The sequence below is a fragment of the Phascolarctos cinereus genome, unplaced genomic scaffold (genome assembly GCF_003287225.1).
Source record: "Phascolarctos cinereus isolate Bilbo 61053 unplaced genomic scaffold, phaCin_HiC Scaffold_2;HRSCAF=192, whole genome shotgun sequence".
Lineage (NCBI taxonomy): Eukaryota > Metazoa > Chordata > Mammalia > Diprotodontia > Phascolarctidae > Phascolarctos > Phascolarctos cinereus.
The window spans coordinates 175748392-175773093 of NW_027555625.1; the positions used below are offsets into that span (position 1 = coordinate 175748392).

At 39.6% G+C, this 24702-nt stretch overlaps 1 protein-coding gene across 1 annotated transcript; it reads left to right on the top strand.

Moving 5' to 3' along the window:
• The first annotated feature begins 5775 nt into the window (after positions 1 to 5775).
• On the top strand, positions 5776 to 20866 carry NEIL2 (nei like DNA glycosylase 2). Its single transcript, XM_020984862.2, has 6 exons — positions 5776 to 5907; positions 6136 to 6231; positions 10403 to 10542; positions 16390 to 16760; positions 18625 to 18818; positions 19673 to 20866. The coding sequence occupies exons 3-6, from the start codon at positions 10405 to 10407 to the stop codon at positions 19987 to 19989; spliced, it is 1020 nt and encodes a 339-aa protein (XP_020840521.1). The 5' UTR covers positions 5776 to 5907; positions 6136 to 6231; positions 10403 to 10404; the 3' UTR covers positions 19990 to 20866.
• The last annotated feature ends 3836 nt before the right edge of the window (positions 20867 to 24702 follow it).

Here is a 24702-nt window from a genome sequence, read left to right on the forward strand (position 1 = left end):
AAATTGCCTTTGCTAAAGAGTAACTCAATCAGTCAATAAACATTTGCTAAACACCTATTATGTTCCAGATACTGTGCTAAACATTGAGGACACAAAAGTGGGGAAGGGAATAAGCATGTAGGTAGCACCTACTAAGTGCAAAGCACTGCTCCAAGTGCTTTCAAAAGACATTCTCTGCCCTCAAGGAGCTCACAATCTAACAGGGAGATAAGCAAACAAATATGTACAAACAAGCTATATGCAAGATAAAGAGGAAATTAATAACAGAGAAAGGCATTAGAATTAAAAGGAGTTGGGAAAAGCTTCCTGTAGAAGATGAAACTGAGTAAATTGGCTGATTTTTACAGCAGTAGAGACTTGTGAGTTAGCGTTTGGGAGGATGGCCCCCACAAGGTTACCCCTAGAACTCTGTAGTACCCTATTCAGATTCAACTAGCCCAAGGGTTTGTGAGTTCAATGGGTGAGCCCTAAGGGGGTGTTAACACTAGTTTCACAAAATACCATCACAAGGAGAGAATAAACCCATTTATCCAAGTAGACAGCAAACAGAAATCAGAGAAGTTATCCAGATTAGACTATGCCAGACACCAAATGAATGAGATCTCCACTGGCAATGAAACATCTCTCTATCCCTATGGGCATCCCTTTGTGCTCATTCAGCAACTCCTCTCTCTCTTCCAGACTACCAGATGCACATCTCAAGGCACGTCTGAGATATCTTGCCTCAGGGTGAATTTCCCATTCCTCAGTTTTTCCACAGCCAGGTTATCCCATCTCTTAGTTGTGTTTCATGTGGTCATTACTACCATTTGACACAAAATGAATGAGCTCTCCACTAGAAATGAAACATCTCAGCTCTACCAAGAAAAAGTACCCAATCTTACCAAAACGGAAATTCACCAGGCATGGAGGAATGAAATGATGAATCATCACTCTCTACACCAAAGAGGAGAGTCATATGTAAATACATAGATAAATATAGGTATCAGAGAGAGAGAGAGAGAAAGAGAGAGAGAGAGAGAGAGATGCTTCATGCTTCAGTCCAGGGAAAGAAAACAGAACACTGAAACACCAGTGTGGTCTAGGAGAAAGAGCAATGGACTCAGACTCAAAGAAACCAAATCAATCCTAGCTCTGTTACTAATAATCTATGTGATCTTGGGCAAGTCATTACACCCAGGAGTGTGCTGGTAAATACTTATCTATGACAATCAACAAAACAATAACTGAAGCCTTGATTTGTAGCATATGCCAATGTCCAAGATGTAAGTGCTCACATTAAAAATTTAGCTGCAATCTGATATGATCTGGCTCCAGCACACCCCTGAATTTTTTCTGGGGTTATTAGCAAACTAATGCTCATTGGTACAAGATGACTAGACATACTAGATGACTTTGGAAGCCTCTTTTAGCTAAATTTATGATCCTATTTAATTAGCAGAGAAATGAATATTAAACCAATTACAACAGTATCAGCCCAATTCCTGAATAAATACAGTATTTTTCTATTTCTTGCCTAAGTGGTTTGGTGTCGAGGGCCAGAACTGGAAAGTCGAAATATGGGATAAGGAATTTAGGTTAGAGCTTGACTCTTCCCTTTTCCTACCCATAAGGGCTTATTTATTCAGAATATTTAGCTTGCCAATTGTGCCTGGAAGGTGTTAGAATACTCTGCCCCCTTGAACCTTGAAGGTAAGCAGGTGTGAACAATTAAGGATGCACATAAGGACTGGGGTTAGTCATGTAAGAATGGTGAGAATGCCTCGCCTAGGGGATGATTGTTAGCTTTCACTATATAATCGGGACCCTCAGAATAATAAATTGGCTCAGTCTTTCACTGACCCGCCTGGCCCATGTCTCTTGACTTCACACTCCTCCATTTGATGCAACACTTAGTCGAAGGCACCAAGTGGCGCTATGAACAGGGACCAGAAGAGGTAAGAAAGGAGTGGCTCTCTTGGAAACTTGGGAGAAAAAACCCTTGGCAGCTCTATGCTGTGGAAACAAGGTCCTTGGCGGCTCTATGCTGCAGAATCAGGGTAAAAAGAGCAATAGTCAAAACACCCTATCTTTTAGCAGTTTAGGGCTGAAAGAACACCAGGCTAAGTGGGAATATAGGGAAAACAAAAGAAAAAAGGCCTTGAGCATAAGAATAGCGTCGCTTTGAAATGGCCACATGCACTTACTTTTGGTTCTGGGAGGCGTACCTGGGATTGAAAGTATGGGTCAAACACAAAGCAGAAGCAAAGACAGAGAATATTATCTAAAACTTTTCAAGGAAATAGTGAAAGAAAGAAGTTTATTCATTACAGCTGGTCAGTTACAAGGAAATAGGTCCAGGTGTATTCTCCATAGCTACATTCTCAATTTGGACCATGATAAAAATATGTCTTACTCCTCCAGAGAAAGTGCTATTAACAACAAAAGTACTTAAGGCAGATGTGGGGGCAGGAACTGAGGAAGAAGAAGAGATGAATAGGGTATTTAAGGAAAAGCTTAGAATTGTAGATGTTATTTATGCAAAATCTATCACACCTTCAGCTCCCCCACCTTCACATAGATCAAGCTCTTACAGAGAAGATAGTGAGGAGATAAATAAAGATCAAAAAACTCATAAAATATGTTATAAAGGGATATTAGAAGAAGCAATCATAAAAGCAGAGGAAAGAGGACAGGAAGTACCTATGGAATTAAAATTAGCTGTGCCAAAATCCATGTTATTTCCAGTGTACGAGGAGGAAGATGTAAATAACCCAGGTACAAACATTAGAGTTCATAGACAATTTGAATTTAAATTATTAAAGGAATTAAACAGCCTTCAGTTAATTACGGATCCAATAGAGCATTAGCCCCATATGACTGGTATTCTATAGTAAAGATATGTCTTGATCCTGGAGATTATTTTATTTGGAAGTCAGAATATTTTGAACAATGTCAAGAACAAGTAAAATACAACATCAGAACAGGGGTTAACAGGGAGATACACAGAATTATAGGAACAATTGCAATTTCCCCTTCAAATTCCTCAGAATAACAATAATAATAGCCAATTCGTGTTAAGGATTTCTAACAAACTCTGCATCATTAAGTGCGCACTATGTCATTATGTATTGTATTTGTCCCATCAGTTTGTATGTTGGTGTGTGTCTCTGTATGTAACTGTACTTTATAGGATTTTAAATGCAGCCAGAGACTTTTGGGAGCTGCAGCTAGGAAAACAACAAATTGTAAAACTCCTTTCCTTGTGGGTGTAGGTCTGGCCAGCCTGGACTTACAGCGAAAAAGTTTTATACAGGTAAAAACATCTTAAACAGATTCTGAGGTTTTGAGATAAATCATTAAGAAATTGGGAAATTGTTCATTTTGGGACTGTTAGAGAGAACTTCTGAGACAAGGTAATTCCAGAAAGTTTTACAAGGAGGTAAACTTAATATGACTGTAGGAGAAATGATCCAGAGAAGTCAGGATAAAGGAACCACACATTTTCGAGCACAAGTCATAGCAGCTGCCTTTAATAATGTCCAAAAGCCTCAATGAACACTAAAATGTTTTAATTGTGGGAAATCAGGAAGTGTGGAATACCCAGAAAAATGTCTCAAAATTCTGCTAGTATGCCCTGTCCCAAATGTCGCTGTGGTGAGCATTGGGCTTCTCAATGTATCTTCTACTGATATTGATGGGCAACCTTTAAACCCCTCTGTGGGCATGCTCCGGCCCCAGCAAACAATAGGAGCTGCGCTGTCTCACCCCAGGCCAGCTCCGACTCTGCAATAACCATGCTTGATCTTATACATGCTACTTCTGGTAGCTCGGGTTTGGATTTAAGTTCTCAAATTTCTACAGAAATTAGTGATGATGTAGTTTGCATTCCCACCAGTGTATATGGTCTACTCCCTCCTGGGACTGTAGGACTTATATTAGGTAAGAGTTCACAGTCACTCCTCAGCCTCATGGTTATCCCTGGAGTAAAAGATTCTGATTATGTTGGGGAAATTGATGTTATGTTGTATGCTTTCCCTCATTGCCACATTTCTATCAAAAAAGGGGAAAGGGTAGCTCAAATGATTATCATGGAATATAAAAAGTTAGGAAAAACAGCTAAAAGAGTAAGAGGAACAGAAGGCTTTGGGAGCACAGAAGATGTTTTGGCATAGAACTATCACAGATGCCAGACCTACATTAAAAATAAAAGTACAGGGAAGAGATTTACTGAAACATATGAATGTCACCATAAGTAGCAAGAATTTTTCGTAGGGGTCACAGCCAAAGATAAAAGAACAGTACAAGTTCCAAAAATAACTTGGAAAGAAGGGCTTCCTATATGGGTGGACCAGTGACAGCTTAATCTAGAAAAAAGTAGGGATCTTCAAAACATAGTTTACATGTCTCCCTGATAGATGGAGGTTCTTTGACAATTCAGACTATTTCATTTTTGTGCTAGGCTCTAGCACTACCCCTGCCCCATCCCCATCTCCCTCCTCCCCAAAAAACCGTACCTACTGCTGGCACATAGTAGGGTTTAACAAATACTTGTTGATTGAGAGGGCCAGAAACCTATGAGAAGGCAGGATACCTTCCTTTCTTTGCCTTTCTCCTTGTCCTAGATTTATAGAAAGTCAGGTCTAAAAAGGACCTTGGGGATCACAGGATCATATATCTAGAAAAGCTATTAGGGGCAGCTAGGTGGCATAGTGGATAAGAGTACCGGCCCTGAAGTCAGGAGGACCTGAGTTCAAATTCGACCTCAGACCAAACACTTGACACTTACTAGCTGTGTGACCCTGGGCAAGTCACTTAACCTCAATTGCCTTAAAAAAAATGTAGAAAAGCTATTAGATAGCCATCTTATCTAACCCCCCTGGCTTTACAAACGAGGGAATGCACCCCAGAGAGGTTAAGTAGTTTGCCTAACAGGACACATTAAGTCTCAGAGGGGGAATTTGAACCCGGGTCCTCTAACTAGATCGCTCTTTCCATTGATCAACTACCTTAATTTGCAAAGGAGAAAACGGAAGTCGAGAAGGGAAATGTCTTGCCCAAGGTGTCAGTTCTAAATCTCCACCTTGGAGGAAGGTAGATACAGGTTAATCCTGTATAAGCCAATAAGCAGCAAAACATCCAGCTGAAGGCGAGGAGGGCAGAGCAGGTCTACGCACGCCAATCGAGGATTCGTGGAAGAAACCAGAGAAGCTATCCTTCAGAAGAGATGAATTCTCGTGGAACTAGATCCTCTCCATGCCCAGGAAAATGGCAGAGAGATTAAGCTTGTTCCGGACCCAGAGGGCAGAACTGAGAACAATGGGTGGAATAGTAAAAAGAAAAACACTTCCCCCCCTCTTAAGAAGTATCCCCAAGAGGAATCGATGGCCCCCGGGAGTGTCTAAATTTCCTTTCTGGGGGAGGCTTCCCGCCGAGGCTTGAATGATCACGAGAAGAGTAGGTAGCAGAGAGGTTTTTCAGGGATGACTTGAAGATCCCTGGCAACCCCCATGAGTCAGTGAATCCAGTTTTGCTCCCTTTCTTTCTCTTTTGTCTCTTCCTCTTCCCAGTTTTATAAATGCCCCACCCCATTTAATCTCGCCCCCTTCTCCTCTCTTCCTCCTCCCCACTCCTCTCCCCGGTCCCACGCCCCTTCTCCAGCACCTGGCGTCCTCTCTCCCTCCGCCCCTTCATCCCCGCACCTCCGTCTTCCTATTAGCCCCACCCCCTTACTTTCTTTTCCAATGATCAGGGCCTTCGTAACCCCGCCCTCCTCCGTGATTGGATGAACTCATCCCGCGGGAGCTTCGTATTTGAGGCTGGTAGCCAAACGAACTGAGGCGGGATCTTCCCACGTTGCTGTTTCCACCTGGTCTTGGACTTCCCCCCCACCCCACCTCCGTGCCAGGGTCGGGAACCTCGGGTTAGGTAGTTCGGCCCCTCGGCTTCTTGCCACGCTTCCTCCTCTTTCCCTCCCCCAAGGCACTCTCCCCGCTCCCGTTAGGCGAGGGTGGGGACTGCGTGCTCTGGGCCGATACTTCAAAGGGGTTCCCGCTTCCTGAGAATGGGGGTTGAGGGGTCGCGGGCAGGCCGAGCCCAGGGCTGAGCCGCCTCCTCCGGGAGGAGCCCCCCTGAGCGCCCCTTCTTCGTTTCTAGCAGCTTCTTAGGTCCAGTTCCACCCGAGTTTTGCAAGTTCTGGGACCCTGGACCCGCCAACGGCTTCTCTGGGATCTCTAGTGGACTTCTGTAAGGGTCAGTAGAGCCCCTCACCCCATCCAGGCCCACCACCCCAGGGGTGCCATTCTCTGGTAGTTTGCGTAGGTCGTTTGCGTGTTGTCTTAGCCATTCGATTGTAAGCTCTTTGAGGGCAGGAACCGTCTTTTGACTTTTTATGTCACAGCGCTTAGCACAATATATAGCGCATAGGAGTCTCATGATAAACATTTATGGAATTGAGCTATTGAAATAGGGATAATTCGGGAAGACATAGGGTCAGGGGCCTAGGGTTCCAGGCCAAGTTGTACGACCATGTTGTGGGCATCAGTTTCTTGCTCAGCTTTGGCAGCACAGCATGGGGACAGTAGATAGTACTTTGGAGCCAGGAAGGCTCCACAGCTGAGGAGGTAGAGGTAACCCGGGCCTGTTTGGTGGTACACACCACATACTTTAATGTTTTTGCCTGAGCGGGCCTGGGAATAGCCTCAGTTATCCAGGGTACCTTCTTACACAGGGGTTTGTATGGACAAGGAAAGAAGGCAGTAAAGTATACGCTTCTTGTAATGTGTCTTCCCTGAGATTTTCATCTGCTCAATAACATTTTTAACTGTCCATTCTTCTCATTATAAATTTTGTCACCTTAGCATGAGAATCAGGGAGCATATATATTCCTGAGCCTTTGTTGTCTTCTGTGTAAAATAAAATATATAATTGCTTAGGTCCATTCTAGTTCCCAGCATTCTTTGATCCTATGATCCTTCCTCTGTCTCCTTTGCTGGATCCCCTTCCAGATCTCTTAACCATAGGTGTCCCTTAGGTTTCTATTCTGGACCCTCTTTACTTCTCCTTCTATATTAATTCACTTTGTGATCTCATCAGTTCCCTTGGATTTAATTACCATCTCTATGCTGATGATTCTCAAATCTACCTGTCCTGCCTCAAACTCTTTACCTCCAGTCTTGCACCTCCAAATGCCTTTCATCTCGAATTTGATGTTCAGAAGACATCTTAAACTTGTTATGTTCAAAACAACTCATATTTCCCCCTAAAACCTCTCCCCGCCTCTACCTCCCCTTCCCCATTACTGTTGAGGGCAAATGATCTTCCTAGTCCCTCAGAGACATGAAATTGATTTCTCACTCTCTTATTCTCTCTTTCCCCTTCCCCCATCCAGTCTGTTGCCAAGTCTTGGTGATTTCATCTTTGCCAATATCTCTCCAATATGCCCCCTTCTGTCTGACATTGCCACCATTCTAGTGAAAGTCTGGATCACTTAATGCCTGGACTATTGTAGTAGCCTACTGGTGGTTCTGCCAGCTGCACATAAAAAATGCTCTGTTTGGCATTCAAAGCCCATCATAACCTGTCGTCGTGCCTACTGCACCCCCCCTTTTCAGTCCTCTTTCACATACTCTTTGATCCAGTGGCATTGGCATCCTGGCTCTTCCATGAACAAGACACTCCATCTCTTGGCTCCAGGCATTTTTCTTATCTGTCTCTCCTCACCTCTAATTACTGACCTCTCTGGTTTCCTCTAAGAGCCATCTAAAACCCCACCTTCTACCGGAAGCCTTTCCCAAATCCTCTTAATTCTGGTGTCTTCCCTCTGTTAAATTTTCCCAATTTATCCTGTGTAGAGTTTGTATATATTTGGTTGCTTGTTGTCTCCCACGTTAGATTGTAAGCTCTTTGAGAGCAGAGGACTGTCTTTTGCCTCTTTTTGTATGCCTGGAGCTTAGTACGGTGCCTGGTACATGATAGGTGTGCAATAAATGTTGATTGATTGAAATCCCACAACCATATTGACTGGGTCCAGTATGAATTCATATTATCCAATCTCAAGAGGGTTCTGTATAGCTGTGTAGCAAAGTTTTTATTCTTCCTTGATTTTTACCCCACTCATCTTAGCAGCTTGTTCCAAACCATTTCTCTTCTTAAGCCTTTAATTTTCTGTCAATGATTCTAACAGATGTTCTTGTTCTTGATTCCTACTCTAAAAGAGTGAAATAGAGGTCCTTTGCTATGAACTCCCTTTTCTTTCCTATTTCTTAAAAATCTCTCTACTTCTCCACTGTCTCTTTATTCTTATCCCTAAGGACAAAATGATTCTTTTGCATTGGTCCCAATTTCCTTAAACCCTTGAATGCTACCCCTGGGCACAGGTCTCCTTATCAGTCCCACCTTGATCTGTGAATCAGAACTGAATAGTGGGTGACAAAATTGCCAATTAAAACTCATTCCCAAACCTTGCATGAAATTCTGTGCCACATTATGAGCCCTGGATCTCATTTTGCTATAGGGCATAGCCATAGTCTTCTTTCAGTTGTTTCCTTGCTAGACCTTGTCCCCAGTGCCTACAGACCTCTCTGTCCATCTCCTTTTGTTGACTTGGCCTGGAAAATGACCCACTATGACTTTTTCTTGGATTTCCTAATATGGATTCTGTCTAGTGCATTTTCTAGCTCTATTTGGAAGATGACAGGGGAGAAAAGGGGGCCCCAAAAGGGTTGGTGAGCAGTTCATTGTACTTACGCTAATCTGCCATCTTGGATCCATTTTTTCCAGTTAATTTTTAATCTCTCAGTGGCCTGTTAAAAAAATGGTTTTGTTTTTGCGTTATGGCCAGTAAAGGATGTGTTTTAATATTTCTCTGTTTATAAGGTTATTATGCCTTAATGGTCAGTTTTTATAAAGTTGCCATGTATGCCTTAGAATATGTATATTCCTTTCTATTCTCATTTAGTAATTTTGAGAGATCTGTCATGGCTAATTTTTCCAAAATTTTATTGAAATCCTTCTTTCTTTGTTTTTTTTTTTAATTAGATTAATCTAGCTCTTATGGGGGTGCATTGAGGCCCCCATTATTATAGTTTTGTTTTCATTATCATTGTAACTTTTAGTTTTCCATTTTAATAACTTAGATGCCATGTCTTTTGTTGAATATGTGCTAACTATTAAAATTAATTCATTGTGTATAGTATCTTTCCTTTTTACTGATTTTCTTCATCTCTACCTCTTTTGATTATTTCCATCAATATTCTCAGTCTTATTTTTCAAAATGAAGTTCACTATTATGTTGAGCTCTGTAATGTATTCTTTTGATAATTTAATTGATATGACATGAAAACTGAATAATTTTGGTACTATTATAATTTTTATTATATTAGCATGGCCTATGTATAAGCCTTGAATATTTCTCCAGGTATTTAACTTTGTAATTGAATCTATGCAAGTATTTTGTGTTCTTTGGGAGATTTATCCCCAAATAATTTATTCATTTTATAGTTATTTGGAATGGAATTTTCCTTTCTATTATTGGCTCTTAAATTTAATCATTATATGAACTACTGTTGATTTTTGAGTGTTTATTTTGTAGCCTCCAACTTTGCTGAAGCTATTGTTTTATTTAGTATCTTTACTGATTTCCTAAGATTTTCCAATTAAACCATCATGTCGTCAGCAATAAGGATAGTTTTATATCCTCTTTCCCTAGCTTTATGCCATTAATTTTTTTTTTTAAAGATAATTGCTGTAGAGAGTTGGGCCCCTCTTGCCTTCCATGCAGCTGTCTTATCTGGAAATCCTGTAGCTAATGTTTATTGAGCTAAGTAGTAGTGGGGATATTAGGGCATCTTTATCTGATGTTTCTCATCATGTACCTTATTCTTTGGCTCAACTTGGTGATTCTCTTGCCTATGAATGCATTTTGCACTTTGCAATTTCCTTACCTTATGCTTGGAATGTTGTTCCTAATCCTTCAACCTTAAAACTTCTACCCAACCTGAATAACCTAATTCAAATGCCATTTCATTGATAAAGCCTTCCTTGATCTACCTATTTTGTATCATCCCTTTCAGATCTCTTGTGGTACTTTGGCTTTGAGGTCTCTAATGCTCTTAGGTTATTATGTTTTATGTATTTTTATTTTACTCCCTTAGTAGACTATAAGCTCTGTGAGAGCAGAGAGTGTCTTATTACTTTTGATCTTACTGGGCCCTTTACCCTATACATTAATTAGAATCTTGAGATGTGTTGGCTCCATTAAGTGCATTGTAGGAGAAAGCACTAAACTAGCAAGAAGCTCTGCCACCAGTGGGAATTTGGGCCTCAGTTTGACCATTTTAGGTCAATAGCTAAATTGACCTAGCTCTATAATAGAGAATTGACTTACTGACTAGTGGTCTCTGCTTTTCTTTTCTGCTGACAGGAATGCCAGAAGGCCCCTCTCTGAGGAAGTTCCACCAGCTGGTGGCTCCATTTGTGGGGCAGTTGGTGGTTACCGTAGGGGGTAATAGTAAGAAGATAAACCTTAACATGCTAGAGATGCTGCGGCTCCAGGACTCACAGGTAGGTGGGTTTTTGGACAAATGTTTGATATCATTCTGACACTTCATGCGGTCAGTCTCATTGGCACAAGTACCTGCCTGCCAAGCTGTTTCAACAAGTGCTCATTATTTGTTTGGCACTTGTTGCAAGGGATACAGAAACAAAATGAAACACAGACCTTGATTTTATATTCTACTATAGAATTTATAGAGTATGATCTTCCTAGTCACCTCTATTTTCATGCTTTCGTTCCATTTGGGAGTATTATTTCTTTTAAACCTAGATTTTTCTTGCCAATTCATTTGGCTACCCTCTTTCCATTTATAACTCAGGTCAACCAGGATGTCATGATGGAAGTAATTTATACACATATCATGTCTTTTTGACTTCTGCAGCATTTGACACTGATGATCACTATCTTTTCTTGAGTTTTCTTGTCAAGATTCTCTCTTGCTTCTCTTACTTATCTTTATCTCATTCCCTAGTTTCCTTTTGGACACACCTTGGGTGCCACCTCCTATATAAGGCCTTTCTTGATTTCTCCTCCTACCCCCAACTGATAAAGCCTTTCTATCCCCCCCCCAATCACCTTTTATGACTTTCTGTATGTGCATGTTCCTTTCCTTAGATAAACTGCAATTATCTTAAGGGCAGGGAGTGTTTTCACACTTCTCTTGGTATGCTTAGTGCCTGACCCATAGGCACTTAACATAATGCTGGCTGGTTTTTAAAATGTGTTGTATATACCTTAGGACTTGGTTTATTTTCTCCACATGGGAAGAATAAAAGTGCTGTCTCCTTGGAATTTCTGGGGTCCCTTCAGCATGAATCTTCTGTATGTACATACCTGCTATCCTTAGAAAGAAGAGGAGCATTCCTCTAACCCTTTAACCTCCTTGAGGACAGAGGCTAATTTGTGCTTTGTGCATACATAGGTAGCAACTGTACATGTTATATGGGTCACTGCAAACCTCTCCTTGCCTTTCATACTTGCTTGAAGGCACATTCTCAAGTCTTTTTTTTTTCCCTCTCTCTTAAAAGTTTTCTTAGCTAATCCTTTTTCCTAATTGTTGTGTTGATATATTTCCCATCATTGTGTTAAGTTAAATTCTCATTACCTGAAATTTTCTGACATACTTTTATTTTTGGTAGGCTTTTATCCTTTTATTAAAATTAGAGAGGGAAATCTTCATGTTTACTTTTAATTGGCAGGCTATGCATTCTTTTTAAATTAGTAGTTTATTTTTCCCCAAATTACATGTAAAGACAATTTTTAGTATTCATTTTTACAAAATTTTGAGTTCCAAAGTTTTCTTCTCCCCCTTCACTCCCCACCTTCTTCCTAAAACTGAGTTTGATATAGATTATATATGTGCAATTATGTAAAATATTGCCATGTTAGTCATAGCTGTGAAAGAAGAAATAGACCAAAAGGAAAAGACAATGGAAAAAAAATAAAGTGAAAATAGTATGCTTTGATCTGCATTCAGAGTCCATCAGTTCTTTCTCTGGATGTTGATAACATTTTCCATCATGAGTCCTTTGATATTGTCTTGGATCATTGCATTGCTGAGAAGAGCTAAGTTTGGGGCAGCTAGGTGGCACAGTGGATAGAGCTCCAGCCTTGGAGTCAGGAGGACCTGAGTCCAAATGTGGCCTCAGACACATAACATTCACTAGCTGTGTGACCCTGGGCAAGTCACTTAACTCCAACTACCTCACAAAAAAAAAAAAGAAGAGCTAAGTCATTCATAATTGATTATCATACAATGTTGCTGTTACTGTGTACAATGTTCTCCTGACCGTTTCTCTTTGCATCAATTCATATGAATCTTTTCAGGTTTTTCTGAAATCTGGCAGGCTACATATTCTTGTACCCTAATAAAAACAGAAGCTGATCACAAGAAATTTACTTATATGACTTTGACCGTTTTATACTCTTGCCACTTGTCTCTAGCTATTTTGTTAAGTTTACCTGATCCTTTGACCCTGAAAATTTTAGGAATAATTGGATTATTGTCAGTTGGGAAATGTTATCAAGTAATAAGACTTTGCATGACAAGGTTTGGAGAAAGAAGGTCATACCAGGGGTAACTGAAGAAACTGAGGTGGGAATAAGCTGGCTTGAATGTGGGGGTTATAATGAAGACACTAATCTGAAGTCTCTTAATAAGCATTTGTTGACTGTCCATGGTGTTAGGCTTGGCCAAGGCAAATACAAATGAAATGGAGAGTTACTGAAATAGGAATTTAAAGGTAGATTTGACAGTAAATAGAACATTCACAAATACATTGATAAAGCAGGCTATCAACTGCTGATTGATACTTTACTAGGAGCTGAGGATGGTGAGGGCAGGCCTTGCTGGCTTTTGGATGTAGTGGTGACTAAAACTAAGCCCCACCCTCTGTAGGAATCCTGGGTTTTGGCTCAGTGTCCTAGTGGCTCCACTTAGGTTTTGGCCCTTGCCCCTTCTCAGTCTCCTGCTTTTATAGTTCCAAACGTGGAGCTGGCTCTATGCCTTACCTATGAGCCTGATAGGCCCCAAACAGATATTTTGGGTTTTGCTTGTAGTAGGCTTCCCTGTATTTCCCCTTTATCCTGCTGTGTGTGGCTCAAGTGTTCTCATTTTCCAGTGTGAGTTTTGGCTGCTTTGTCTCTAGATAGAGATCTGACCATGGTACTCCTCTCATTCATTACATTCGATTGTCTTTTTATTGCCTCTTGAATATAAACTGACTTTTAAGGGCCTTTATAATTTTGCTCAAACCTCTTTCCATCCACATGATATATTATTCCTCTTGTACTCTATAACCAAACCAAACTGGTCCTCTTCTTATTAGTCAAATACAGTACTACATCTCCCATTTCTGAGCCTTTGTACTGGCTGTCCCCTCTGCCTGGAATGCCTTCCTCACTTCTAAATTGTAGAATCTTTCCCTTCCTTTAGGATAAATCTGTAGTGCTACCTTTTACATGAAGCCTGTCCTGGTTATAATACCCTTCCTCCTTGATGAATTTGCCTGACCCCGCCGCTACCTCCACCCTCCAATAAGTTCCTTGAGAACAGGGACTTTTAATTTTTGTCTTTTATCCTCAACACCTGGGGCAGTGCTTGACATACAGTAGTCACTTAATAAATGGTTGCTTATTGAATGTACACAGGGCAGCTAACTTAATTATGATCAGTTTTGGTGCTAGAGAATAGATGATGAAACAGCTTTCTCATGTTGGTAGAGGGGTAGGAAACTATTCAAATGTGGAATGTTGCATTTGTTGTATTGCTTGGTTTACTTAATTATCTTTACATGGTAAAGATTCAATGGTGTTATGGTGTTATTGGAGAAATTATCATGGTGTTTAAAAAACTCTAAAAGCATAAAATTTAAGTAGTAATGTGAAAGACATTGTTAGACTTGTATAAACCAGAAAGGAGTTGGGCTGGTCATGTCTATAAAACAGTACTGTTAGATTTGATAACCTCTAAGATCCCTACCAGCTCCAGATAACAGATGGGGTTAATCATAAAATAGTCTTTAATTGCATTATTAAATCCTCTATGGAGAATTTGTGGAAAGATTTAGACAGAAAAGAGCACATAGAAAGAGAATCTGGCTGGCTTGCCAGTTGTAGCTATGGAAGAGGTACCTACACCAGTGAAATACTAGATATGATAAAGAAAAACAATGTTGCTAGAAAGACTTTGAACAGGTAGCTTTTGTATTCTTATTTGGTAACATCTCCACAATAGGATTTTTGGCTCAGAATGACTATTTCCATATAGTTCTTACAACATACTACCAGACTGCTAGAATCCTTTTGGAGAAAAATTTGCCTAATAGTAATGCATGAGAATTGTTTTTCTACAACCCTATCCACGTAGTTTTATTGTTAGGTGGAGGAGGGCTGTATGGGTAATGTGAAGTCTCACTGATGAGGTAAACTTTGAGGTTTTGAATAGGAGATGTAGAGAATGGCACGTCTAATGGTGTGCTGATAGGGAATTTCAATTCAACAAATATTTTTAAGTTCAAACTGCTGTCTCTTTAGTGCAGTGCCTGGAACATAGTAAGTGTTTTGTAACAAACACTGAACAAAGAGGGGAGAACTGTTAGCAAAACTTAAAGTACATGCTGTGTTCTCAGCTCCCCCTTCCCAAGTTGCCCCTCTTCCTTATGTTCTTTCTGAAGTGTTTTTCTAGCCACAACTACCCATTTTTACACCTTTATTTCAAATGGGGTTCTCTTTTCAGTCATACATACTTAACTCTCAAACTTGTCCACCCGTTTCAGCCTTGGAGAAGGTGTTGCCAACTTTGCTCTTTGGTGATTCATGAACTGTGGCCATATGTTAATTCTGTTAATAATACATATAGATTATTCCAGGTGAAAATAGACTTCAAATGTCTTTTAATTGGTCCCCTTCCTTATAAGCAAAACTGACCTATGATTTAAATCATGGAGGTCTCTTGACAGATATGTAGATGGCCCACAATTCTTTAAGCCACAAAGTCTTAAAATCCTGTGTTGTACATGAAACTTCCTTTTTCCCCCTTCCATCAGTGAAAATTGAGAACAGCTAGTTCACCATTCTATATATAATATCCTATTATTATTTCCCCTAAACCAATTAATCCATTTTCCTTTATCTTTATGCATCCTGTTTTTCACATTGTAGCCACATTTTTTGCTTTCTCCTATAGTCTCTGTAAGTTCTCTGATGAAGTTGGGAGGAGGGTTACAAAACTGAACAGTTTTCTTGTTCACATTTTAATGGATGTGTGATTCCATTTCTGTAGGTGCTGAACTCACTCCATCATTGCACATTGTGCAGCCCATTTAGACCTTATTCTTCATTTTGTTGTTGCTAAAAATGTGATTGTCCTGTGTGGCTAAATCTCTTCAGACCTAGCTGGGCTGCTCCTTAAATTTTAAAACATAAGCCTATATTCAAAATCTTTCCAATTTATCACCTGTTAGAACTTTAAAGGCTACAGCCTTCAAGAACCCAGAGTCACCTTTGTTCTATTTATTATTCAGTACTTCTTAAAGACCTACAAATCTCAAGTACAAGCAGACAGATTAACTTGTTAGACTTTTGTTTCTATACTGTGCTGTCATCCTCTCTATTGTAGTGCTAAAGTGTGTTTGAGTTGTGCCAGTTATCATTCTGCCAATGTTGATTGAACCTTCAGTAGCAAGGACCTGGGCCGAGTGAAAGATCATCCCTTCTCTTAGAACTAATCCTCATTTAATTCAACTGCTTAACAAGAATCTAAAGTAAAGAAATAGAAATGATAATTCCCAGAGGACCTAGTCAGGGAGCAAGGAAGGAACGATACTACTAGCCTAAATTCAGACTATAACTTTTCCCCTAAACCTAGCTTTTACAAAACCTGGATATGTACTACAGTATATTGACTTTATTTTGGGTGCAGCCTACATTTGGACCAATGTCTACCAATACAACTGCTTTGGTTCCAATATAGAATTGTGAGGGAAGGGACACACACAGTCTTCTGACCACACTTCTCTGTTGAGCAGCAGTTAGGACATGGGTGGCCAAATAGAGAATCCTGGGAGGAAAAGGAAGGTCTTCATTTTGAGCCTAGGAAACTGCCATAGCCCTGTGTTCTAACAATGCAAGAAATAAATATTTCATTGCAATAACAGAAGGCAGTATTTGATTAGCTCCCAAATAAGCAGAAAAGGCAGCATGTGCTACAGGAATTTAGAGCAAGAGTGTGGGACAGAGGACAACACAGGATGTGGGAAAACAAATCATCCATCAGGATACATTTTCCAAGACACATCTTCTGTAGAGTGTTGCAAGTTATGGCTAGTGAATTTCAACCCTGTTCTTTCTCCTAGGTCCATGGAAAGAATTTGTATCTTAACTTTGGCCTAACTGAAAACCTGGGACTTCCTGACAGTGTCCTATTGCCAAAGCATCTCCAGAAGGAAGTGAACCTCCCAGAAGAGACTAGTGACCATAAACTTGAATCCATCTCAGGGCTAGATGGACAAGAAGTTCCTGGCTCATCTTCATCCATTAAAGCACTTGAGCTTGGGGAAGAAGAGAAGGACCCTATTAATAATAAGCTTTGGTGGCTAAATACTTCTCAAAATTCCAGCCCTTGGCTTTGCTTCCATTTTGGTATGTTTGGTAGTGTTCGGGCAAGTGAATTCTCCAGAGCCACGAAAGCCAACAAGAGGGGAGACTGGAAAGACCCCTTACCCAGGTATTAGTTGGGTGAAGGTGTTCTCAGAACTAAGGGATTGAGATGTCTGAGTGTCTGGCTTTTGTCTGTGTGTAACTATATATTTTATTTCCTTGCACAGAGGAGGCAGCATGTTTATATAGGCTAATCAGTACACCAAGAATTCAAATCCAGGTGCTAACCTAAATTTGTTGTAAAGTTTTTGGAAAACTTGCTTTTTAAAAAAATATTTTATTTCCCCTCAGTTACATGTAAAGACAATTTTAAATATTCATTTAAAAAAAGTTTGAGTTCCAAATTTTCTCCATTCCCCCAGGAGGGTAAACAATTTGATAATTTGATATTGGTTATACATGTTCAGTCATGCAGAGCATATTACCATATTAGTCATGTTATGAAAGAATATATAGACCCAAAGGGGAACCCCCCCCCAAAAAAACCCCAGTACCCAAAGTGGAAAAAGTAATATGCTTCGATCTGCATTCATATGCCATAAGTTCTTTCTCTGGAGGTGGATAGCATTTTTCATCATGAGTCCTTTGAAATTGTCTTGGATCATTGTATTGCTGAGAATAGCTAAGTTATTCACAGTTAATCATCACACAATATTGCTGTTACTATGTACAATGTTCTTCTGGTTCTGCTCACTTCACTTGGCATTAGTTCACATAAGTCTTTCTAGGTTTTTCTGAAATCAGCCTGCCCAACATTTCTTATAGCACAGTAACATTCCATTACAGTCATAGACCACAACTTGTTCAGCCATTCCCCATTTGATGGGTATCCCCTTAATTTCTAATTCTTTGCCACTATTAAAAATTGCTGCCATAAATATTTTTGTACACATAGGTCCTTTCTCCTTTTTTGGGATCTTTTTCGGATATTGCTGGATCAAAAGGTATGCAGAGTGTGATAGCCCTTTGGGCATGGTTCCAAATTGTTCTCCAGAATGGTTGGATTATTTCACAACTCCGCCAACAATACATCAATGTCTCAGTTTTCCCACATTATTCTAACATTTATTATTTTCCTTTTCTGGCATGTTAGCCAATCTGATAGATGAAGTCACTGTTTCTTTAAGAGCTGTGGGGTTTTTTCCCCTATTTGTAAAATGAAACAAAAATTATATTTATTTTTCTAATAATACTTAATAATGACTTTAATGTCTCAGTAAGAAATTGGTGGAAATGCAAGGGTCCTTATCAATACCTAGTGATATCTTCCCCTAACCTGCTCCATTCTTGTCATTAGCACTTTCTTTCTGGGCAGTTTGAAATGAGGAGCAATGATTCTTCATCCTCACAATGTCTTTAGGAGTGGAAGATGAGAAATGTATCCTGGAGGTAGTTGAAGTTAGTGGCAGAGCTGAATCTAGAATTTAGGGCCTTTTTTGGTCTTATGGAAAGAGCGCTGGCCTAGCAGGGCAGACACCATAAAGTGGGGTTGTCTCAGGGAGTGACAGCAGGATCTCAGCTTTGAGAAACTCCTAAGTGCTTCTGTGACTAGCACTGCCAAAGCCACTGCATTCCTCTGCCTGTTTTAATTTTTAATCATTGTTTTGATTAACAGACGTCAACAAACATGAACATGTCAGTATACAAAGGGAAAAAAAGATTGCGTATTATTAAACATCTTATGTTTGTTACATATAGTTTTTAAGTAACAAAATCACCTTCTTTGTATCCCCTTCTGAACTTTTTGTTTTCTTCTGTGTGTTTTTAATGTTTAAATGATTTCATTTTTTCTGCCCATGGTTTGTTTCATTCTTGTATACCTTCCTCAGACTCTTTTGTATGTAGTAAGTGCTCAACAAATGCTGTTTTGAGCTCAGCTCTGTGGATGGTCTGCCTTCTGTTGTGCTGATAAATTCTCTCTTGTCTCCTAGGTTGGTTCTGCACTTTGCAAAGGGCTTCCTGGCATTTTATAATTGTCGGATTTACTGGTGTTTGGGACCCATGGTCAAACCAACTTCAGATATCCTCTCTGAGGAGTTTGATCGAAGGCAAGCCTTGGAAGCTTTGAAGCAGGCTAATCCTGTCTGCTATACTCTTCTGGACCAAAGACACTTTGCAGGCCTAGGTATGGCTGGCCAGAAGGGGATTCGTATATTTTAAAATGTTTAACTTTTTTTATGCCATGTCCCCTTTTGGCAGTTTGGTGAAACCTATGGGTGGGTCCATTCTCAGAGTAATATTTTTAAATGCATAAAATAGGGTTACAAAGAAAACATGCTCGAGAACAAAGTGTAATAAACCATTGCAGAAGAGGAAAAGGGTCTCATGGGAATGAAGGGAGGAAGAGTGCTCTGGGACCACAGTGTGATTTGCCATACTCTGGGGGCATGTGCTCAGACCTGATCATTATGTTGCTAATGGGAGGAGACTTGCCTGGTTGCAGCCAATGTTTTTTTTATTTCATTCTTGTTTTGTTTTGAGACTGTCTGTCCCATCATGAGACCTCTGAATAAAGAAACTTCTTCTAACTCTGCAACTTAAATTTTAGAGAGGTGCCTGGGGCCACTTAGAAGTTAAGAGATCTGCCTAGTGACCAATGCAGTGTATCAGAGACAGGAAATGGGATTCAGGTGGATTTTAAGGTTGGTCCTCTCCATTAGGCCACATTACCTCTCTCTGTATTATGTATTATAATCTCACGTGGCCAGCTCACTACTAACTAGCCCGCACTTTTTAAAAATTGCTTAGCCAATCTCTCCTTCCCTGCATGAGTTCAGAGCATCACTACTCTAGTTTTAAGGCAAGGGCCTTCCTCAGGAGAGGGGCTTCTACTGATCAGTCAAAGCAGTTCTCATTGGGAATTGAGATAAATTGGCAAGTCTAATTACCCTTCTACCATAATTTGTAAATTTATTTGTATGCCTGTATTTATTTCCTCATATTTGTCTTTTTTTCTCCTTTCATCTTCTTGGTTTCTAGGAAATATCATAAAGAATGAAGTTTTGTACTTGGCCAGAATCCATCCTCTCTCTTTAGGTTCTTGCTTAACTGCTTTGAACCTTGAGTCCTTGCTGGATCATGTTGTGAGTTTCAGTGCTGGTTGGCTTCAGAAAAAGTTGGAGGGGAAACCACAACACCATCTAATCTACCAGAAAGAACAGTGCCCTGCTGGACACCAGGTCATGAAGGATAGCTTTGGGTCTCCAAATGGTTTTCAGAGACTCACCTGGTGGTGCCCCCATTGCCAACCCAAGGTGACACCAGAAGAGCCTGAAGTTCAGGTCACTCAGGAATAGCTTCTCTAATGTACTTTGTATGCCTGCAAAAGACATTCCCTTTTTCCCTTTTCTTTGGTGCTGTTTGATCTGTATGTTAAATTGGGTGGGGCTCGCACAAAAGGGAACAGAAGTTCAGAAGGAAGTATAGACAACAGGAAGACAGGTAAAATGTGGAATTATATACTTTTTTTTAAAGCAAATGGTATAAAATGTAGATTTACATTTTCATACAATTCTCTTTTTGTGTCCTTTCTACACGGAAATACTTTTTTGGAATTTAAGTTCAGAATAAAAAGATAATGGGGTGGGGCTTATTCAAGAAGTTTCTAAGGTGTTTGGGTCCCGTTTTCTTGAGAGGCTCCCCTTTTTAAAATGTCAGTGATTTAAAAAAAAAAAAAGAAATGTCAGTGATTAATAAAGAGTGTAGACAGCTGGCTCCCAAAAAAACAGTGCCTTTTACATATAGAAATTTTATGTTAAGAAAGAGATACCTAGCTAATTTTTCATATTTCATTTTCATCCTTAAAAGAGGAAGGGGTATATTTTGACAGTAGTTAAAAGAAAAAATGTCCTAGGGTCAAAGCTCTGCAATTCAAATACAGACATTTGCAAAATCATCTGTGAATCTAAGGGATATATTTGTGAGAGGTATTTTCTTTTTAAGTATCCTAGGTATAACAGTGAGAGGTAACGACATGAAGCTGTTGGTTAGAGGAGCTCTGGAGTAGAAGATGGGGGCAACACACCATAGATAAAGAGATCTCATTCCTTTGAGGTTTTTTTCCCCTCAGTTCATGTTATTTAAAAATTGAAACTTTAATATTTACAAAGCCCCTGGTCAAGATCTAGTGCCTATCTGATCTTGATGCTGAAGCACAGAAATAAAACGAAACACTTTGCCATTGACTTATCTTGTTTTTTTTTTTTTGCCAGTAAAAATAGAAGGCAATGTTGTGTAAAACTTGAATTCCAAAGTGACCTGTGTTCTAACTGTATTTTAACCTTGAATCCCTTATCCTGGAAGCCTTTTTCCTCATTTTAAAAATGAATTTAACACACGTACTACCTTCTCAGTATTGTTGAACAAATGGGAGGTGAACTATAACTAGAAATAGAATTTATAATTAGTTAACCAAGAGTATATTATAAAGATTCCCTGTCAGGGCTTGCATTGCGACCTCTAAGCCTGAGTTAACCTATCCTCTTAGTAAGTATGTAGGGTTTGGTCATATCAAGAAGAGAGTCTTCGGTTATTTAAACTATACCTCCATTTGAACAAGTGGGACTGAAACAAACCAGCTGTTCTCATGAAAAGATCTGATTGATAAAAAGATCAACTACTGCAACAATCTCTGAATTTCCTATATTACTAATCTGATTGTTATTGATGAGTAATGTAAAGACTTCTTGGTAAGTTCTTGTGAAGGACGTACATGCCTTTTGGAGGTCAAACCTCGTCTGAGCTGCCTGGTACTGTACTTGATAGAGATGCCAGAGAATACTATCTTTTCTGACCTTCTTAAAAATTAGGGTTACAAAACCTAAATAATCTAGGTTTCCTTAGCTCATGCATCCAGTCATTCATCAAAACCCTTTTTGAATCTTGTGTGAACCCTAGTTCAGGCGTTCTTCTCACCTGGACTTTGCAATAGCTTTTTAACTGGTTTCTCTGCCTCAAGTTTCCACCCACAGCAATCCATCTTCCATTCAATTACCAAAGTGATTTTTTCTGAATTGTGAGTCTGACCTTGTCACTTCTTTCTCATTGAGTTCCAAGGACTCCCTTTTACTACGAGGATCAACATGAAGTCTTTTGTTTAGCATTCAAAGCACTTCATAACTAAGCCCCTTTCTAGAAACCATTCCAGGCTTCTTAGATTTTACACCTTCCACAAACTCTACAGTATAGTTGCACTGGCCTACTTGTTCCTTACACATCACCCTCTATTGCTCATCTTTATGCCTTTGTACTCTCTGTCCCCCAGGCCTGAAATGTTCTACCTCTTCATCTTGGCCTCTTAGTTTCCCTGACTTCCTTCAGGATTTGACTCAAATCCCACATTCAGCAGTTGGTCTTTCCTGGTACCTGGAGCTGTTAGTGTGTCTTCCCCTCTGAGATCATCTTCTATCCACTCTGTATATGTGTTGTGTGTACCTTGTTATGTATATATCTTCCCCTATTAGAATGAGTTTTTTGAGGGAAGAGACAGTTTTTGTTTTTCTTCATGTCTGATTGTCTGGTTCCCCCTAGAAACATTCATTCTTCATTCCTCTTCAGCCTGTTGCTTTTCTCTACTATGCCCCCACCTTCTTTTCTTTCCCCCTCATTTTTCTTTTAATTTTAATTATTTTGAATTATCAACAAACACTTCCATAAGCTTTTGAGTTGTAAATTTTCCTCCCCCTCCCCACCTTCCTCCCAAAGAAGGCGCACAATCTGATATAGGCTATACATATACATTCCTATTAAACATATTTTCACATTAGTGATGTTGTAAGTAAGAATTAGAACCAATAGGAGGAACCACCAGAAAGAGGAAACAAAACACAACAGAAGATCTGCATTCAAACTCCATAGTTCTTTCTTTGGATGTGGATAGCATTTTCCATCATGAGGCCTTTGGAGATGTCTTAGATCCTTGCATTGCTGAGAAGGGTTAAGTTTATCAATATTAGTCATCACACAACGTGGCTGTTACTGTGTACAACGTGCTCTTGGTTCTGCTCACTTCACTCAGCATCAGTCCATACAAGTCTTTGCAGGTTTTTCTGAAGTCTGCCTGTTCATCATTTCTTATAGCACAACAGTATTCCATTCCATTAATATACCACAACTTGTTCAGCCATTCCCCGATTGATGGGCATCCTCTCAATTTCCAATTCTTTGCCACCACAAAAAGAGCTGCTATAAATATTTTTGTACATGTGGGTCCTTTTCCTGTTTTTATGTTCTCTTTGGGATATAGCCCTAGAAGTGCTATTGCTGGATCAAAGGGTATGCACATTTTTATAGCCCTTTGGGCATAGTTCCAAATTGCTTTCCAAAATGGTTGGATCCCCTTCCTTATTTTTCATTTCCCTTTTAAGTGTTGTCTTCCTTCATTACAATGTAAGGAGCACTAACTTTTTACTTGTTTTCTGACTCCCAGTAATTTGCACAGTTCCTGGCACGTGGTAAGCACTTAAATGTTTTTTCACTGACTATGCCTACTTTGTTGGTTACTCGGTCAGCCTCTCTCTACCATTCTTTTTAGACTATAACTTAGTGGTATAGGGCCAGTTTCCTGTTTTGTTCTTCACATTTCCAGTGTGATAAATGTAGCTTAGAATGTGTGTGTACACACACATACATGCATAAATAATAAAAGGATCTTTTTCCTTACAGCAGCATTGTGAGGTAGTCGTAGGATCCTTATATTACAGATGATAAACCAAGGTTAAGTGACTTTCTCAGCCAGTAAATGACTGAACTTTTCCAGTGTTCCTTCCACTAAACCACACTGCCTCTTCACTAGTCCTCAGTCACAAATTTATGATTAACCCAAGTCCTTCATGCTATAGGTTAAAAAGCTCATTTCTTTTTGTTACCCTTTCTTTGTACAATATGCTTAAAACCCTTTAAGTTGGACTTCTATGTCTCTCTTTTGCAAGTCTAAAAGTACCTTTTCTTTGGCCTTTCCATAAGATCTTACTTTCTTAACCCTTGAGGTGGTGATGTTGCTTTTCAATAAATATTCTCCAAATTTTCCCAAATTCAGTTAGTCAGTAAACATTTGTTAAACCCTTAATGTGTTCCAGGCCTGTGCTAAGTGGAGATACAAAGAAAGGCGAAAACAATATCCTTACTCTTAAGGAGCCCACATTTTAGTGGGGAAATCAATCTGTAGACATTTGAATCCAGGGGCAGCTAGGTGGCGCAGTGGATAGAGCACCACCCCTGGAGTCATGAGGACCTGAGTTCAAATATGACCTCAGACATAATATAATACTAGCTGTGTGACCTTGGGCAAGTCACTTAACCACATTGCCTAGCCCAAAATAAAAAAAGAAAAGAAAAAATAAAAAAAATAAAAATTTGAATTCAGGATATATACAGCTGTGGACTCAAATGGACATAGTTCCAAAAAAATCACCTAATTCCTGAGTGTACCTAGGACCACTGTTGGCTTCCATTTTGAGGGAATTTGGGGTATAAGGCAGTATATTTGATCCATCAAGTTTGTGGAAAAAAGATTCTACCATCATTCCTTAAAACAATTGTTACTCCCTAACCCTTCAGATCCTTCAGGATTAGCCAATGAAATTGCCACCATATCATTGTTGATCTTGTTAAGTGCCATAATAACCTTTTATCTCCATATAGATAATATGGGATGTGGCCTTTCCCAAACATCAGTCACACCTTTTGTTTTCCAAAAAATAGTTCTTAACTCTGTAATTATCAGAAACATTTAAATATATTAAAGAATGAAAAAGCACTTATTAACTAAGTACTGGGGATACCAATAGAAAGGAGGCAATTTGCGCCCATAAGGAGCACATACTCTAATGGGGAAGACAACATGTTTCATGAAACTATACTTTTTAGGCACACAATAAGGCAAGGTAACATGGGTCTATACATTTTTCTGAACTTTGTATTTTTGGGGGTTGTGTTGCTAACAGTAATAGAACCAGCATCAGAGTCGCAAGACTTGGGTTCAAGTATTCATCTTCACCCCTGCATACCCT

Coding starts and splice junctions, on each gene's coding strand:
- NEIL2 (XM_020984862.2), top strand. CDS start 10,405: ATGCCAGAAGGCCCCTCTCTGAGGAAGTTCCACCAGCTGGTGGCTCCA. Junction 10,543..16,389: donor TGCGGCTCCAGGACTCACAG/GTAGGTGGGTTT, acceptor TCTTTCTCCTAG/GTCCATGGAAAGAATTTGTA. Junction 16,761..18,624: donor TGGAAAGACCCCTTACCCAG/GTATTAGTTGGG, acceptor CTTGTCTCCTAG/GTTGGTTCTGCACTTTGCAA.